At 42.6% G+C, this 19,927-nt stretch overlaps 1 protein-coding gene across 1 annotated transcript in view; it reads right to left on the bottom strand.

The window, feature by feature from the left end:
• Positions 1 to 1,976: 1,976 nt before the first annotated feature.
• LOC109901026 (microsomal triglyceride transfer protein-like) overlaps positions 1,977 to 19,927 on the bottom strand; it is a 43,247-nt gene continuing 25,296 nt past the window's right edge. Inside the window, exons 12-17 of the mRNA XM_020497004.2 lie at positions 18,158 to 18,255; positions 17,818 to 17,939; positions 14,299 to 14,526; positions 13,847 to 13,971; positions 3,161 to 3,331; positions 1,977 to 3,013 (exon numbers count right to left, since the gene is read on the bottom strand). Of these exons, the coding sequence (XP_020352593.1) occupies positions 2,866 to 3,013; positions 3,161 to 3,331; positions 13,847 to 13,971; positions 14,299 to 14,526; positions 17,818 to 17,939; positions 18,158 to 18,255 (892 nt within the window). The 3' untranslated portion in view covers positions 1,977 to 2,865. The remainder of the gene's footprint in view (positions 3,014 to 3,160; positions 3,332 to 13,846; positions 13,972 to 14,298; positions 14,527 to 17,817; positions 17,940 to 18,157; positions 18,256 to 19,927) is intronic.

The raw sequence follows: 19,927 nt of genomic DNA, 5'->3' as shown, positions 1-19,927 counted from the left end.
GCCATGGAGGCAGTGAGACTGGCAGACAACCCCTCGCTCCCAGCTGCTCTCTGTACTTCCTAAAGAATCTCCTATAAGGCCCTGTTGTTGTGCTTGGATGCCAACCGGGGGCTCTGATGTCACAACTGCGACACAAGGCCAGACACGATTTATTGCCTCACCCCGGTCAGCAAATGGGTGCACTACTCATTCAGTGCTCCTTCACACACACTCACTCACTCTCATATCATGCTGATTTCCAAATCAACCCCTGGCCCTTAATTCCTAGCCACTCCGTAGATCTGACAGGATTGGATAGGTGGAGGTGATATGGCGACATTTCCACCCAGCCAATCATAAGACAAGATGAAGCGATTTCCATGATGCTTATATCTCAGATTGACAAGACCGCCTACTGTAGGGGTTAGGGGTAAATTTGGCATCCAGAATCAATGCTCTCCCCTGGATGACATACTTTGCTTATGCTATATGCCATCAACACAAAGTGTCAAAAACATAACAGGACTTGGTTTCCCACATTTGATGTTTTTTTTATACTATAAATCATTACTAAAGCGCAACGTTAATAGGCTTGTGAAATTATTTTTAACCATATCCTGTAAACATACATTGCCTTCAGAAAGTATTCCTACCTATTGACTTATTCCACATTTTGTTGTGTTAAAGACTGAATTTCTCCCATTCTTCCTTGCAGATTTTCAAGCTCTGTTATAACAGGGGAGCTTTGGCTGGGCCACTCAAGGACTTTCACATTCTTGTTCTGAAGCCATTCCAGCATTGCTTTGGCTGTAATCTTCATTTGCACTCTGAAGCTGGTTCTCATTAAGGATTTGCCTGTACTTGGCTCCGTTATTTGTTCCCTCTAGCCCTTGCCAGTCTCTGCCCCTGAAAAGCATCCCCATGCTTCACATTAGGGTTGGTGTTAGATGGGTGATGAGCTGTGCCTGGTTTTCTCCAGACATAGTGCTTTGCATTCAGGCCACAGCGTAGTATTTGTCTCATCAGACCACAGAATCTTTTGCCTTATTCTCAAAGTCTTTCACATGCCTTTTTTGCAAACTGTTGTCATGTGCCTTTTTCACCGGAGTGGCTTCCGTCTGGCCACTCCCCCATAAAGTCCAGATTGGTGAAGTGCTGCAGAGACGGTCATGTTTTCTGGCAGGTTCTCCCTTCTCTGCCAAAGCACTCTCTAGTTCTGTCAGAGTTGTCATTTGGTTCTTGGTCACCTCCCTGACCAAGGTCCTTCTTGTCCGGTTGCTCAGTTTGGTCGGATGGCCAGCTCTAGGCAAAGTCTGGGTAGTTCCATATTTTTTCAATTTCCCAATGATGGAGACCACTGTGCTTTTGGAAACTATATACATGGTTTTCTACCCCAGATATATGCCTCATCACAATTCTATCATCTTGCAGATCTACACTGGCTTACCTGACAGTTCCTTGGAGTTCATGGTATAGTTTCTGGTCGGCTCCAATCAAGTTGTAGTGACATCTCAAGTATGATCAAAGGAAATTGGATGCATTGGAGCTATATTTGAAGTGTCAGAGCAAAGGGGCATGAATACTTATGTAAATTTGATCATTTATATTTCATTTTCAATACATTTGCAAAAACAATTTAAGACAGGTTTTCACTTTGTCATTATGGGGTATTGTGTGTAGATGGGTGAGAGAAAAATATTTAATCCATTCTTAATTCTGTCTGTAACAACAAAATGTGGAATAAATCAAGGGGTATGAATACTTTCTGAAGGCACTATCTGTAAATATCCCTTATGTACTGTACTTCTTCCCATAACTTTATACTATGATTGACATGCGTTAAAATTGTCAACCTGAACAAGCCACACAGAAAATCTATTATTAACTAAAAGACATGTCAGGTAAGCCAGTGTTCTTAGCTTAACCAAGTAGGCACAACGGCCAAGTGCAGGTCAGTAATGTTAGTGGGAAAGGTCAAAAGACAACCAGAATGGAAATTGTTTTTCATATCTTTTTTGAAAATAATCTTACACATACACACTAGTGTAATGCCAGAAAAGCACTGCATACTGTATGTACAATTTCTTATACACTTACAAGCCAATGGGGCATAGTGGTTCCAGTGCACTCTTTGTTGTTGGTACAAAGTACAAACCTAACAAACTGATCTCAAACTACGGTACAAAAAAATATATATCAAAGGTTTAATGTAATAATTATAATATTAAGTCACATTTCTTAGGGATACAGGACCAAATTATGTAAATAGGCCCAATTACAAATACCCATATTACCCATATAAATAGATATGCAAACAAATTCATAAAGTCACCAGAGAAATTCCTGATTTGAAATAAAAACATTGAATTAAGAATGTAAACATGTTTATGTTGTAAAAAAAATTAAATAAAATAAAAAAACTAAATTTCACGTTTTTTTGCCTGTGGTGCGATACAGTAGGTGTTCCTGGATAGCTTTAAAAAAGAATAATAAATAACTCTCCAGACAGAATTTCAAGTAGGACTCATTAAAAGAATAACCTTATTCCACTATTGTCACACTGTAAATAACGCATTGTGTTGTGGGATCGAAAGGGAGATAAATAGTAGTAAACAGCTAACAAGTTAGCCTCTAGTTAGCAATTTTTCAGTAAACTGAACTCCGACGTAAAGCGGTGAAAAAATTGGCCCATTTTCCAATCAGATCAACAAAAAAGGCACACATTTTACAATGGTCATATCTTAGCTAGCTAGCATCCATTTATCGCCTCATACAACACACTGTTTACACTGTGACGTAATAACAAAATAGAGTTGTTGATCCATAACTCTCTACACTCTGCAAAAGATCTTCCATCTTCTTACCGATGGATTGACCTGGAGAAGACTACCAGTCTGAGTCAAACACCCTCTTGCACATGTTGGAGTTCTCCTGGTGGAGAGGGAACTCTGAGCCAGGCAACAGCTGCTTGTGGCCCCTGCGTGACACGTAGCTCTTCCCCGATGGCAGGCTCTCGTATTTTGTTAGGGACTCACTGCAATAAGGGACTATGTCAATTCATGAGCTATGTTATCAGAGACAGCTCAGAGTGGAATTATAATGAGCCATTAACGCATTCATAATTGACTGAAAATACAATGTAGAATTCACTAGGCTGCAATTGGTCTTAGCCCTGGCCTACCTGAAGGGGAAGGTGGTCTTGTCCATCTGCATGCACACCAGGAAAGGGTACTCCGAGAACTGGACTGTGGTGGTAAAGTCTAGAGACGCCTCTGTCTCAAAGCTCACCTCCATCCCAGTGCGCACAAAGTCCATGTCCACAGTCACATTCCCAGTCACCACCATGGCTCCCCTGAAAATAGACACAATTACAAAAACTCATGGATGGATGAGAATAAATGGTTCATTTTCTCAAATGAAGATTCAATTGCATTTTGCAAGTCTTTGACCAGTAAAATGCCTTTTGACTCAACATAAAATGAACAGGTGGTGACTGATGGTAGACAGAGGTGTGACAAAATCTCTTTCAAATTTGAGAATGTCTGAATATGAAACCGCTATCGTCATATTAGTCTGCTTAAAATTTCTAATCAAAATGGCCACTGCCAAGCCATCTGAAAAACCTGTCTGTCTGTCTGTCTGTCTGTCTGTCTGTCTGTCTGTCTGTCTGTCTGTCTGTCTGTCTGTCTGTCTGTCTGTCTGTCTGTCTGTCTGTCTGTCTGTCTGTCTGTCTGTCTGGTCTGTCTGTCTGTCTGTCTGTCTGTGTCTGTATGTCTGTGTCTGTCTGTGTCTGTATGTCTGTGTCTGTCTGTCTGTCTGTCTGTTTGTCTGTGTCTGTCTGTCTGTCTGTCTGTCTGTCTGTCTGTCTGTCTGTCTGTCTGTCTGTCTGTCTGTCTGTCTGTCTGTCTGTCTGTCTGTCTGTGTCTGTCTGTGTCTGTCTGTCTGTCGAAGCATGCCTTGGCAAAGATGTTTGTTCTGTTCCTATAGATAGCCTGCTGGTCTATTATCAGAGGAGAGGAGGTACATTATGACTGCCCCTGATCCATACACCTGCCTCTGCCATTCCCCTCGTTGACTTTGACCCAACACAGAATGCCACCTAAAATGCCATTGCAAAACAAAGACCAAGAAAGCAGCAGAAGTCTATCTACAGTATCTGGATCAGTGTTCCTCGTTTAGGAAGTCATGAATCGAGCAAATGTCATTTCTTCAACTAGTATATTTGAAGGAACAATCCCAATGGCACTGTGATCAGACCAACCAAATCAGATCTTGGGTAACATAATTTTTACTAGACAAAACAACTTGACATTGTCGAGACAAGACCATTAGGCTCAAATAGGTGATTCAAGCACTGGAATTAAATGCCTCATGGTAGGATTGCTGATCTTTAATCAGTTTTGCCTTTTTGAATAAGATTACAACATGGACAGGGGAGACCTGATCCTAGTCGGAGATGCTTTGGGGGAATTCCGACCAGAGTTAAGCGTGTGTAAATGGAACCTAATTCCCTTTTATGCACTTTCCTCTCTATGAGTGTTCCAGCCTTTAAATGAGGATTAGCATTAGAATAGCATGCTATTCACCCGTTACTCGTTTGAGGTTTAGATCAAAGAAATAAAGGTGTGGCGGAGGTGTGTCTACACTGTATTCTGACCTTTACTCCCTCATAATTACACCACCTTTATATGCAATGAAATGATGAATAAGGTTGAGGAATCTGTCGGTTCCATGTGGAACATATAATTTATTTTTTCAGAAAGAATTAACACCATTGTCCATGCAATGTAATTTACAAAAATTGTTAAGAGCTATTGATAAGGGCTAGGTAAATGAGTAAACCATTTGGATAAGTGGATTGTAAATCTAAATTACAATTGTTTTAGATATATTTTACCTTATGAACACTGGAGACAAATGCAAAACCAGTCATATTGTCACGCCCTGGTCTTAGTATTCTGTGTTTTCTTTATTATTTTGGTCAGGCCAGGGTGTGACATGGGTTTATTTATGTGGTGTGTTTTGTCTTGGGGTTTTCGTAGGTATTGGGATTGTGGCTTAGTGGGGTGTTCTAGCATAGTCTATGGCTGTCTGGAGTGGTTCTCAATCAGAGGCAGGTGATTCTCGTTGTCTCTGATTGGGAACCATATTTAGGTAGCCTGGGTTTCACTGTGTGTTTGTGGGTGATTGTTCCTGTCTGTGTTTTGCACCAGATAGGGCTGTTTTGGGTTTTCACATTTCATTGTTTTGTAGTTTATTCATGTATAGTTTTCCTTTATTAAACAAACATGAATCATCACCACGCTGCGTTTTGGTCCGCCTCTACTTCACCACAAGAAAGCCGTTACACATATGGCAGCAAACTGAAGCATATCGACATATCAACTTTTCCACAGTGAAGTTGATGAAATGCTGGCCTTAAACTTGGGATGAAATTTGGAGACCTAGCTTTAGGCTTCTGTAGCCATTTTTGTATTTTTTATTTCACCTTTATTTAACCAGGTAGGCTAGTTGAGAACAAGTTCTCATTTGCAACTGCGACCTGGCCAAGATAAAGCATATCAGTGTGAACAGACAACACAGAGTTACACATGGAGTAAACAATTAACAAGTCAATAACACAGTAGAAAAAAAAGAGTCTATATACATTGTGTGCAAAAGGCATGAGGAGGTAGGCGAATAATTACAATTTTGCAGATTAACACTGGAGTGATAAATGATCAGATGGTCATGTACAGGTAGAGATATTGGTGTGCAAAAGAGCAGAAAAGTAAATAAATAAAAACAGTATGGAGATGACGTAGGTAGAAATGGGTGGGCTATTTACCGATAGACTATGTACAGCTGCAGCGATCGGTTAGCTGCTCAGATAGCAGATGTTTGAAGTTGGTGAGGGAGATAAAAGTCTCCAACTTCAGCGATTTTTGCAATTCGTTCCAGTCACAGGCAGCAGAGAACTGGAACGAAAGACGGCCAAATGAGGTGTTGGCTTTAGGGATGATCAGTGAGATACACCTGCTGGAGCGCGTGCTACGGGTGGGTGTTGCCATCATGACCAGTGAACTGAGATAAGGCGGAGCTTTACCTAGCATGGACTTGTAGATGACCTGGAGCCAGTGGGTCTGGCGACGAATATGTAGCGAGGGCCAGCCAACTAGAGCATACAGGTCTCAGTGGTTGGTGGTATAAGGTGCTTTAGTGACAAAACGGATGGCACTGTGATAAACTACATCCAGTTTGCTGAGTAGAGTGTTGGAAGCAATTTTGTAGATGACATCGCCAAAGTCGAGAATCGGTAGGATAGTCAGTTTTACTAGGGTAAGTTTGGCGGCGTGAGTGAAGGAGGCTTTGTTGCGGAATAGAAAGCCGACTCTAGATTTGATTTTCGATTGGAGATGTTTGATATGAGTCTGGAAGGAGAGTTTACAGTCTAGCCAGACACCTAGGTACTTACAGATGTCCACATATTCAAGGTCGGAACCATCCAGGGTGGTGATGCTAGTCAGGCGTGCGGGTGCAGGCAGCGAACGGTTGAAAAGCATGCATTTGATTTTACTAGCGTTTAAGAGCAGTTGGAGGCCACGGAAGGAGTGTTGTATGGCATTGAAGCTCGTTTGGAGGTTAGATAGCACAGTGTCCAAGGACGGGCCGGAAGTATATAGAATGGTGTCGTCTGCGTAGAGGTGGATCAGGGAATCGCCCGCAGCAAAGAGCAACATCATTGATATATACAGAGAAAAGAGTCGGCCCGAGAATTGAACCCTGTGGCACCCCCATAGAGACTGCCAGAGGACCGGACAGCATGCCCTCCGATTTGACACACTGAACTCTGTCTGCATAGTAGTTGGTGAACCAGGCAAGGCAGTCATCAGAAAAACCGAGGCTACTGAGTCTGCCGATAAGAATATGGTGATTGACAGAGTTGAAAGCCTTGGCTAGGTCGATGAAGACGGCTGCACAGTACTGTCTTCTATCGATGGCGGTTATGATATCGTTTAGTACCTTGAGCGTGGCTGAGGTGCACCTGTGACCGGCTCGGAAACCAGATTGCACAGCGGAGAAGGTACGGTGGGATTCGAGATGGTCAGTGACCTGTTTGTTGACTTGGCTTTCGAAGACCTTAGATAGGCAGGGCAGGATGGATATAGGCAGGGCAGGATGGATATAGGTCTGTAACAGTTTGAGTCCAGGGTGTCTCCCCCTTTGAAGAGGGGATGACTGCGGAAGCTTTCCAATCCTTGGGGATCTCAGATGATATGAAAGAGAGGTTGAATAGGTTGAACAGGTTGAATAGGGGTTGCGACAATGGCGGCAGATAGTTTCAGAAATAGAGGGTCCAGATTGTCAAGCCCAGCTGATTTGTACGGGTCCAGGTTTTGCAGCTCTTTCAGAACATCTGCTATCTGGATTTGGGTAAAGAACCTGGAGAGGCTTGGGTGAGTAGCTGCGGGGGGGGGGGGGGGGGGGGGGGCGGAGCTGTTGGCCGAGGTTGGAGTAGCCAGGCGGAAGGCATGGCCAGCCATTGAGAAATGATTGTTGAAGTTTTCGATAATCATGGATTTATCGGTGGTGACCGTGTTACCTAGCCTCAGTGCAGTGGGCAGCTGGGAGGAGGTGCTCTTGTTCTCCATGGACTTCACAGTGTCCCAGAACTTTTTGGAGTTGGAGCTACAGGATGCAAATTTCTGCCTGAAGAAGCTGGCCTTAGCTTTCCTGACTGACTGTGTGTATTGGTTCCTGACTTCCCTGAACAGTTGCATATCGCGGGGACTATTCGATGCTGTCCGCCACAGGATGTTTTTGTGCTGGTCGAGGGCAGTCAGGTCTGGAGTGAACCAAGGGCTATATCTGTTCTTAGTTCTGCATTTTTTGAACGGAGCATGCTTATCTAAAATGGTGAGGAAGTTACTTTTAAAGAATGACCAGGCATCCTCAACTGACGGGATAAGGTCAATGTCCTTCCAGGATACCCGGGCCAGGTCGATTAGAAAGGCCTGCTCACAGAAGTGTTTTAGGGAGCGTTTGACAGTGATGAGGGGTGGTCGTTTGACTGTGGCTCCGTAGCGGATACAGGCAATGAGGCAGTGATCGCTGAGATCCTGGTTGAAGACAGCGGAGGTGTATTTGGAGGGCCAGTTGGTCAGGATGACGTCTATGAGGGTGCCCTTGTTTACAGATTTAGGGTTGTACCTGGTGGGTTCCTTGATGATTTGTGTGAGATTGAGGGCATCTAGCTTAGATTGTAGGACTGCCGGGGTGTTAAGCATATCCCAGTTTAGGTCACCTAACAGAACAAACTCTGAAGCTAGATGGGGGGCGATCAATTCACAAATGGTGTCCAGGGCACAGCTGGGAGCTGAGGGGGATCGGTATAGCAGGCGGCAACAGTGAGAGACTTATTTCTGGAGAGAGTAATTTTCAAAATTAGTAGTTCGAACTGTTTGGGTATGGACCTGGAAAGTATGACATTACTTTGCAGGCTATCTCTGCAGTAGACTGTAACTCCTCCCCCTTTGGCAGTTCTATCTTGACGGAAAATGTTATAGTTGGATATGGAAATCTCAGAATTTTTGGTGGCCTTCCTGAGCCAGGATTCAGACACGGCAAGGACATCGGGGTTAGCAGAGGGTGCTAAAGCAGTGAGTAAAACAAACTTAGGGAGGAGGCTTCTGATGTTGACATGCATGAAACTAAGGCTTTTTCGATCACAGAAGTCAACAAATGAGGGTGCCTGGGGACATGCAGGGCCTGGGTTTACCTCCACATCACCCGCGGAACAGAGGAGGAGTAGTAGAGGGTGCGGCTAAAGGCTATCAAAACTGGTCGCCTAGAGCGTTGGGGACAGAGAATAAAAGGAGCAGATTTCTGGGCATGGTAGAATATATTCAGGGCATAATGCGCAGACAGGGGTATGGTGGGGTGCGGGTACAGCGGAGGTAAGCCCAGGCACTGGGTGATGATGAGAGAGGTTGTATCTCTGGACATGCTGGTTGCAATGGGTGAGGTCACCGCATGTGTGGGAGGTGGGACAAAGGAGGTATCAGGGGTATGAAGAGTGGAACTAGGGGCTCCATTGTAAACTAAAACAATGATAACTAACCTGAACAACAGTATACAAGGCATATTGACATTTGAGAGAGACATACAGCGAGGCATACAGTAATCACAGGTGTTGAATTGGGAGAGCTAGCATGAGCAAATGACAGTATAATGCCAAACCTACTGAGTTGATTTATGATTTCAAGAATGTTTCAATTATAATATACCTTTCACTGTATTTTTTACAATTTGTATTGTGTAAAATATTAGCCACTATCGGTAGCCACCATCAGTTATACCTACATACATTTATAACGGTCACTGACTTTAGTGTTAGTTTTCTTACATTTTGTATCATTCCATTACATCGTTAGTTTACCCATCTTTTCTGTGTCACATTAGCGTGGCTGTTCCTGAGGACCGCTGGCAATAGTGGATCATATACATAAATAAGAATTTGTTCTTAACTGACTTGCCTAGTTAAATAAAGGTAAATAAATATATTAAGCTAACATATTACAAGTTGTGCAATAATTTGGGACATGTAGCCTATTTTAATCATTCTGGAATGCAGACCAGCAGTTAAAACCTGGAGCTTGGCTCACGATGACTGGACCGTCTTCATCACAGTTCCATGATTGGTGAAAATTATTAGGGTAGATTTTTACATCTACTGTTCAACCCCAATTGTACACTTTTCTCACCTTCCAATATTTCAGGGATTTAACAATTGAATATGCCAACTTTCAGGATGAATCACCAATATATTTTGTGCGTAACAGACTCTCCAAATTTTTTTGGTGTATTATTCATAAATACTTTCCTAACCCTAAGTGATATACAAGATCAGAGTATTTCTTTCATCAACCAATTGGTGCTGAAAAGGACAAGAATATGCGTGTATTTACATGGTTTTCTTTCATTGATCCCTAATACTCTGAACCGATCTCGCCATATATTCTACTGAGTCTGTCGAGAAAATTCTAATTTAAAAAGGTACACCAAATTTAAAGGGATGGCTTTAGATAAATGTACTGAAAAACCTATTGAATGAAAACTCCAAGAGAAAATCTGTTGGCCAGCGGGAGTGTTCAAATTGATTCGGCGCACAAAAGGGAACCAAGCCTACCAAGCCTGTTACTACACACCAGGTAAGTCTGAATACCAACTTCTGAGAAGTGCGCAGGAAAGGCGTGTGAAGGAAAAGGTGTACATTTACTAAAATCCGGCCCTTTATGAATATGGTCCCTGATTCCTGTAAAGCCTTGGAACTGTAAAGCACCCATCTAGATTCTAACAATTCCATCTCCATTTTATCACTGGATGATGTCACATATTTATCTACTTGATCAGTTAGGGCGAGTGATGAGCTCTACAGCAGTCTCACAACTCAATCGCTGGTTGAAAACTGTTTTCTGCCCCTCCCAAAAGATAGAATTTGTAGATATTTGGCCCTCTTTCTGGGACTCACCCTCAAACAGGACCAAGCCTGGCCTGCTGAGGAGTGACGAACTCCATCCTAGCTGGAGGGGTGCTGCATGATGAATTGACTGTGTTAAATGAGGTTACACTAGGGACCATATCCCCCATGCATCCCGCAAAGGCAGAGGTGTTCCTAACATTTACGATAGCAAATTTCATGGGAAAGTCCACAGACCCACTCCAAAAGGCTTTTGGAGCCATCATCGACTCAGTGGGTTTTGTCCAACATGTCTCCGGACCTACTCACTGCCACAGATCATGATCATTAGAAAGCAAATTACAGACTCCTCTTTAAATCTGCGTATTTCTCCAAAGCTTAGTTGTCCTGAGTCTGCAAAACAATGCCAGGACCTAAGATCAAGGGAGACACTCAAGTTTTTGAATCCTATATCTCTTGGCCTCTAAACCTTCAAGCTGCATACTGGACCCTATTCCAACTAAACTACTGAAAGAGCAGCTTCCTGTACTTGGCCTCTCCTATTTTGAACATAAAAAGCGCTTCCCTATCCACCGGATGTGTACCAAACTCACTAAAAGTGGCAGTAATAAAGCCTCTCTTGAAAAAGCCAAACCTTGAGCCAGAAAATATTAAAAAACTATCGGCCTATATCGAATCTCCCATTCCTCTCAATTTCTTAAAAAAAAAAGCTGTTGCGCAACAACTCACTACCTTCCCGAAGACAATCAATTTAATACGAAATGCTTTAGTCTGGTTTTAGACCCCATTATTGCACTGAGATTGCACTCATAAAGGTGGTAAATTACCTTTTAATGGCGTCAGACCAAGCTCCTAGACCTTAGCGCTGCTTTTGATACCATCGATCACCACATTCTTTTGGAGGGATTGTAAACCCAAATATGTCTACACGGACAAGTTCTGGCCTGGTTTAGATATTATCTGTCGAAAGATATCAGTTTGTCTCTGTGAATGGTTTGTCCTCTGACAAATCAACTGTAAATTTCGGTGTTCCTCAAGGTTCAGTTTCAGGTCCACTATTGTTTTCACTATATATTTTACCTCTTGGTGATGTCATTCGGAAACATAATGCTAACTTTCACTGCTTTGCGGACGATACACAGCTGTACATTTCGATGAAACATGGTGAAGCCCCCAAATTCTCCTCCCTGGAAGCCTATGTTTCAGACTTAGACAAAAACTTAGACAAAACAGAAATGCTAGTCCTAGGTCCCAAGAAACAAAGAGATATTTTGTTGGATCTGACAATTAATCTTGATGGTTGTACATTAGTCTCGAATAGAACTGAAGGACCTCGGCGTTACTATGGAATCAGATCTCTCTTTTGACTTACAAAGAATATTTCAGCTTTTTTCCATTTTCGTAACATTGCAAAAATCAAAAACTTTCTGTACAAAAATGATGCAGAAAAATGTATCCATGCTTTTGTCACTTCTAGATTAGACTACTGCAATGCTCTACTGTCTGGCTACCCGGATAAAGCACTAAATAAACTTCAGTTAGTGCTAAACACGGCGGAAAATGTGATCAAATTACTCCAGTGCTAGTCTCTCTACACTGGCTTCCTGTTAAAGCTAGGGCTGATTTCAAGGTTTTACTGCTAACCTACAAAGCATTTACATGGGCTTGCTCCTACCTAACTTTCCAATTTGTCCTGCCGTACATACCTACACGTACGCTACGGTCACAAGACGCAGACCTCCTTACTGTCCTAGAATTTCTAAGCAAACAGCTGGAGGCAGGGCTTTCTCATATAGAGCTCCATTTTTATGGAATGTTCTGCCTATCCATGTAAGAGACGTAGACTCGGTCTTGACTTTAAGTCTTTATTGAAGCTTCATCTCTTCGGTAGGTACTATGATTGAGTGTAGTCTGGCCCAGGGGTGTGAAGGTGAACAGAAAGGCACTGGAGCGACGAACCGCCCTTGCTGTCTCTGCCTGGCCGGTTCCCCTCTCTCCACTGGGATTCTCTGCCTCAAACCCTATTATGGGGGCTGAGTCACTGGCTTACTGGTGCTCTTCCATGAATCACTTGAGCGGGTTGAGTCACTGATGTGATCTTCCTGTCCGGGTTGGCGCCCCCCTCGCCTTTGTGCCATGGCTGAGATCTTTGTGGGCTATACATGGCCTTGTAGTAGGTTGGTGGTTGAAGATATCCCTCTAGTGGTGTGGGGGCTGTGCTTTGGCAAAGTGGGTGAAATCCTGCCTGTTTGGCCCTGTCCGGGAGTATCGTCAGACAGGGCCACAGTGTCTCCCGACTGCTCCTGTCTCAGCCTCCAGTATTTATGCTGCAATAGTTTGTGTGTCGGGAGGCTAGGATCAGTCTTATATCTGGAGTATTTCTCCTGTCTCATCCGGTGTCCTGTGTGAATTTATGTATTCCCTCTCTCCTCTCCTCCTGGCTAGTTTCAACTGTTCTGCCTGCGGCTATGGAACCCTGACCTGTTCACTGGATGTGCTACCTTGTCCCGGACCTGCTGTTTTGGACTCTCTCTCTACTGCTGAATGGTCGGCTATGAAAAGCCAACTGACATTTACTCCTGAGGTGCTGTCCTGTTGCACCCTCTACAACCACTGATTATTATTATCTGACCCTGCTGGTCATCTATGAACATTTGAACATCTTGGCCATGTACTGTTATAATCTTCACCCGGCACTGCCAGAAGAGGACTGGCCACCCCTCAGAGCCTGGTTCCTCTCTAGGTTTCTCCCTCGGTTCTCGCCTTTCTAGGGAGTTTTTCCTAGCCACTGTTATTCTTCATATGCATTGCCTGCTGTTTGTGGTTTTAGGCTGGGTTTCTGTACAGCACTTTGTGACATTTCCTGATGTGAAAATGGCTTCATAAATACATTTGATTGATTGATATTCTCTGGTTGAAATGGCTATTGTGTTTGCATTAACAGGAAGCATCAATCAGTCAACTACTCTAATCTAGAGCTGAATGAAATGTCACCTTCACATATATCTGATGAGACAAGAATAGTCACGTCACCATTCGCGAACATGCTCTATGAATCAGTGTATGAAATGAATCAGTCGTCATTTTTAGATCAATCCTTAACGTCAATCCTCACCATTGTCAATCGTGTATTACCAATTGAGTTTGTAAATGTTGAGCATGTCGGCTTAAGCATAACTTATCTTTAAAATTCAGTTGTTCTATAACACGCATTGGATTGAATTTTGGCCTATTTCTCTAATCTGAGCCCACCAAAAACCTTTTGTCATTATCGTGCGATGATTATTAAAAACTATCCAATGATAAGCATGACTGAGTACAATCAGGCAACATATAAGAAGAATGATCAAATTGAAAAAGTGTTTCTGTTATCATCCTGCCCATCACTATTGAACCCAGGTTCCCTACCTGTTGTTGACGCTGGTCTTTGACTCCCTGTACCACAGGCTGACCTCCATGCCTCCTGAGATGTCGATGGCCAAGCCACCCTGGAACTCGGCATTGGCCTTCAGCCCAGACTGAAGCTGTATGACCTGAAAGAGAGAATGAGAAAACAGGAGTAAAATCACAATAGCTGCTTGCCCGTCCGGGCCAGTGAGTGCTAGTGTCAGAATGGTTTGAAACCAGGTGGCTGAAGAAGGCACTGACAACTCAAATGTGGCCTAGGCGGATACCAACACCTATAATAGTTTAATTGAGTCTATATGAAGAAAATAGTAAAAAAATTCTGAGATATCAGCGACTTTATATGATACAGTAGAACATTTAATTTGTGTGGTGTCATTAAAAAAATACACTTTAAATAAAGTTTGATTGATGGATTGACTGATTAGTTGATTAATTGATTTAAGGGTGCCAACCTGAGAGTGGTCAGTGAGCAGGATCAGGCCCTTTACCACGTTCATGGGCTCGCCGGACATGGAGAACATCTTGGACATGAGGTCACTGTAGCCCTTGAAGAAGGTCACAGGCCGCAGCTGGACGTCGAAAAGCAGAGCCGACATCCCAGCGAAGGACTCCAGGTCCTCCTCGCCTTCGTCCGGCTTGGCCGCGATCAGGGACTCCATGCCTTGGGCCTCAATTGCCACCTGGACAGCGAGAGATCAAATATGGCAGTCAGATCCTAACTGTCATCAAGTCGGCACTGTTGGTTGGTTCATCCTCCATTCTAAGGTGAAGTTGCCCCTAAATACTGATCTTGGATCAGTTTAGCATGTTCTCCAATAAAATAAGCTGTACCTACGGCAAACTTAACCTAAGAGCGTGCAAAATCTTAGCTTCTGCTCTTCTACATGATTAGATGTACAGTGGGTATCATAAGTATTCCCCCCCCTTTGGATTTCTTCACATTTTATTGTGTTACAAAGGTTTCTTTTTTTTGTTGCCAATGATCTACAGAAAATACTCTAATGTCAAAGTGAAAGAAAGAATTATATATTTTTTTTTACAAATTATTTGAACATAAAACACTTATGTTCCTTAGATAAGTATTCACCTCTGAGTCAATACATGTTAGAATCACTTATTTGGCAGCGATGACAGCTGTGAGTCTCTAAGAGCATTGCACACCAATATTTGCCCTATTCTTTTTTAAATTATTCAAACTCTGCCAAGATGTTGGGGATCATGGCTTGACAGCAATGTTCAAGTCTTGCCATAGATTTTCAAGCAGATTCAAGTCAAAACTGTAGCTTGGCCACTCAGGAACATTCACTGTCTTCTTGGCAACTCCAATGTAGATGTGGCCTTGTGTTGTAGGTTATTGTCCTTTTGAAAGATAAATTCCTCTTGCAGTGTTTGGTGTAAAGCAGACTGAAGCAGATTTTCCTCTAGGATTTTGCCTGTCCTTAGCACCATCGCTTTTCTTTTTATCCTAAAAACCTTCACAGTATTTGCCGATGTCAAGCATACCCATAACATGATGCAGCCACCACCATGTTTGAAAATGAGGCAGTTACTCAGTGATGTGTTTTGTTTCCCCCATACATTTGCAGTTAGGCCAAAAAAGTGTATTCCTTTGCAGTTTTTTTTGCAGTATTACTTTCGTGCCTTGTTGCATACAGGATGCATGTTTTGGAATATTTCTATTCCAAAAAGAATAAAAACTGTCAGACACTGCATTTTCCTAGAGGGAAACCTGGTTTGAGGGGGAAACCTTTCCACCAGACACTGGAAGATGGAATTCACCTTTCAGCAGGACAATAACCTAAAACACTTAAAAAGGTCAAATCTCCAATGGAGTTGCTTACCAAAAAGATAGTGAATGTTCTTGAGTGGCTAAGTTACATTTGGACATAAATCTGCTTCAAAATCTAATGGCAAGAGCTGAAAATGGTTGTCTAGCAATGATCAACAACCAACATGAACTTTGAAAATAATAAATTGGAAAATGTTGTACAATCCAGGTGTGGAAAGCTCTTCGAGACTTATCCAGAAAGACCCACAGCTGTAATCACTGCCATAGGTGATTCTAATGTGTACTGACTCAGGGGGTTGAATACTTATCTAATAAAGATATATTAGTGTTTTATTTTTCATATTATTTCTTTGTTTACAAATGTTAGAATCCCCCTTCCCCCCACTTTGACAGTCTTTTGTAGATCATTGACAAAAAATTACAATTAGGCCTCCCGGGTGGCGAGATTCTGGGTTTGAGCCCAGGCTCTGTCACAACCAGCCGTGACAGGGAGGCCCATGGGGCGGCACACAATTGGCCCAGCTTCGTCCGGGTTAGGGAGGGTTTGGCTGGCAGGGATATCCTTGTCTCATTGCGCACTAGCGACTCCTGTGGCAGGCCGGGCGCAGTGCACGCTGACCAGGTCGCCAGGTGTACGGTGTTTCCTCTGACACATTGGTGCGGCTGGCTTCCGGGTCGGATGGGCATTGTGTCAAAAAGCAGTGCGGCTTGGTTAGGTTGTGTTTCGGAGGACGCATGGCTCTCAACCTTAGCCTCTCCCGAGTCCGTATGGGAGTTACAACGATGAGACAAGACTAACTACTACCAATTGGATACCACAAAATTGGGGAGAAAAAAGGGGGTAATTTTTTTATGTCTTTTTTAGACAATTAAATTAATTTTAATCCCACTTTGTAACAACAAAATGCGGAAAAAGTCAAGGGATCTCCATATCCGGCTTCTTCACCTGCGGGATTGTCTAAGACCAGCCACCCGGACAGCTGATGAAACTGGGGAGTATTTCTGTCTGTAATAAAGCCCTTTTGTGGGGAAAAAAGTATTCTGATTGGCTCCCCAGTGGGTGGGCCTATGCCCTCCCAGGCCCACCCATGGCTGGGCACCTGCGCAGTCATGTGAAATCCATAGATTAGAGCCTAACAGACGTATTTCAATTGACTGATTTCCTTATATGAACTGTAAAATTCTTGAAATTGTTGAAAATTGTTACATGTTGATACTTTTGTTCAGTATAGTTAGCGCTAGATACCTGGCTAATAGCCAGCCCTTGAGATGCCTAGTTGACTGAAATATCTGTGACTATTTACCAGTTGTACACTCATTCTCCAAGTGTCAGGGGGTTTTTGTTTGGGGGATATCTGTTGACACGGCAGGAGACGAGGGATGTTTAGAAAATTCTGACTGTCAATTGCGTCTCTCTGCCACTTGCTACTGTAGGTCTCTGGTGAGCTAGTTTGTTTCACCTTTCTATGTCCTGGGCGGAGTTTCCCGTTGGACAGAGTAGTGAATTAATGCGCTGCCAACAAGCCAATTCTGGGGGAAAAGGCAAACATAACGAGCATACATGAATTACTCATGATTCCACTTGTTCGCAGAGGTAGGCATGATTAGCACTCAGATCAAGAAGCCTCCTGAGCATCGATCAATGCTGGGAACGCAATAATAAATGGGTAAACGATAATTAACTGAATAAAAAGGTGCGTAAACGCTTTTTCACAAATAAACAAGGTACGTAAATGGTGTTTACCCTCCACCTGGTTTGGTCTGGCAAACCCCATTCATAAACATAAATATCTTGCCAGGAAGAATTATTCTTTATAATAGCTACATTTGCCCGGCATTTTAGCTATCCAATTGACCTTTGTTGCGCCTAATCAGTCAGTTCTGTAGCTGCCTGGCAACAGTGTGGGTGGAATGAGTGAGCTCGCCTGGCAACCAGTCTGCATGTAAATTAGATCATATCTCATATTAACATGTTTGATATTTTCCTGTTCTCTTCTTGTTTTAATTAAAGTATTTTCAACTACAAACTTGAGAAAAGGTATTCCAGTACTTGAATTTCAGAGAGCCAAACTCAAGTACTTTAAGCACCTCAAACACCTTGTGAGAACCCTGGAATACTTTATGAAGGCACTGTAAATATAATAATTTCTTCATTATCAATTCACAAATTAATTCTCATTACCTGGAGGCCATGTAGCAGGGCGCCATTACTGGCTCCGTAGATGTTCATGTTGCTCCTCCTGAGGACCCCAGAGCCAGAGTACAGAATGTCCAGACTGTAGGTGGTAGTGGCATCAGCGGTACCTGCAGGAAGTTGATTTAGTGATAAATATAATTATACAGTACATAAAATGGAACCTGTGACTGTGTCTCATGGCAGCAATGACTAATCAACAAGACTATGAAATTGATCCATATATGATTATATCACATAGCTGTATTGATTATTCTTTCAAATGTACAAAAAAATCCTTAGTTTTTCATTTATATTGAACAGGAGAAAGGTGGAGGGGGCCACTTACGTGCCATGAAGCCAGAGAAAGCAGAGGATGACCCAACCTTGGAGAAGCGGTCATAGTTGTGGGAGATCATGTCCTTCATGGCTTGCCGTAGAATTTTGCTGGAAATTGGAGTGACCAATAGAAATGAAATGGTAAATAATGCATTGTGTCATTTCGGAGTCACTTTTATTGTAAATAAGAATATAATACTTCTACATTAATGTGGATGCTAGCATGATTACAGATAATTCTGAATGAATTATAATGATGACTGAGAAAGTTAGAGGCATAAATATCATACCTCCCAAAAATGCTAACCTCCCCTTTTATTGTAATGGTGAGCGGTTATGTCTTTGGGGTATGATATTTGTGCGTCCATAACTAACGCACTCATCATTATTCACGATTCATTCAAGATTATGCGTAATCACGCTAGAATCTACATTAACGTAGAAGTGTTTAGAAACATATTGTATTCTTATTTAAAAGTGACTTCAAAATGACAAAATACATTTACCTATATCTATTGGGCACAAAATAATATGAAACATCCAGCAAATGTATCCAACATGTTTGTAGAGTCACAAGCTTGATGCAATCATTGTGTGCTAGGAATATGGGACCAAATACTAAACTTTTGACGACTTCAATACACAAGACAACAATAAGCAACACAAACATTGGCACACAAACACGCATACACAAACACACTATACATGGATTTTGTACTGTAGATACAGTGGTGCAAAAACGTATTTAGTCAACCACCAATTGTGCAAGTTCTCCCACTTAAAAATTAATTTTTTCTTAATTTTCATCATAGGTACACTTAAACTATGACAGACAAAATGAGAAAAAAAATCCAGAAAATCACATTGTAGGATTTTTTATGAATTTATTTGCAAATTATGGTGGAAAATAAGTATTTGGTCAATAACAAAAGTTTCTCAATACTTTGTTATATACCCTTTGTTGGCAATGGCAGAGGTCAAACGTTTTCTGTAAGTCTTCACAAGGTTTTCACACACTGTTGCTGGTATTTTGGCCCATTCCTCCATGCCGATCTCCTCTAGAGCAGAGATGTTTTGGGGCTGTTGGACTTTCAACTCCCTCCAAAGATTTTCTATGGGGTTGAGATCTGGAGACTGGCTAGGCCACTCCAGGACCTTGAAATGCTTCTTACGAAGCCACTCCTTCGTTGCCCGGGCGGTGTGTTTGGGATCATTGTCATGCTGAAAGACGTTTCATCTTCAATGCCCTTGCTGATGGAAGGAGGTTTTCACTCAAAATCTTGCGATACATGGCCCCATTCATTCTTTCCTTTACACGGACCAGTCGTCCTGGTCCCTTTGCAGAAAAACAGCCCCAAAGCATGATGTTTCCACCTCCATGCTTCACAGTAGGTATGGTGTTCTTTGGATGCAACTCAGCATTCTTTGTCCTCCAAACACGACGAGTTGAGTTTTTACCCAAAAGTTATATTTTGGTTTCATCTGACCATATAACATTCTCCCAATCTTCTTCTGGATCATCCAAATGCTCTCTAGCAAACTTCAGACGGGCCTGGCTTAAGCAGGGGGACACGTCTTGCACTGCAGGATTTGAGTCCCTGGCGGCGTAGTGTGTTACTGATGGTAGGCTTTGTTACTTTGGTCCCAGCTCTCTGCAGGTCATTCACTAGGTCCCCCCGTATGGTTCTGGGATTTTTGCTCACCGTTCTTGTGATCATTTTGACCCCATGGGGTGAGATCTTGCGTGGAGCCCCAGATCGAGGGAGATTATCAGTGGTCT

This window comes from Oncorhynchus kisutch, linkage group LG12 (genome assembly GCF_002021735.2).
Source record: "Oncorhynchus kisutch isolate 150728-3 linkage group LG12, Okis_V2, whole genome shotgun sequence".
In the NCBI taxonomy this organism is placed as follows: domain Eukaryota; kingdom Metazoa; phylum Chordata; class Actinopteri; order Salmoniformes; family Salmonidae; genus Oncorhynchus; species Oncorhynchus kisutch.
The sequence above is the reverse complement of the archived record's forward strand: the minus strand, read 5'-3'. Positions and strand labels throughout refer to the sequence as shown.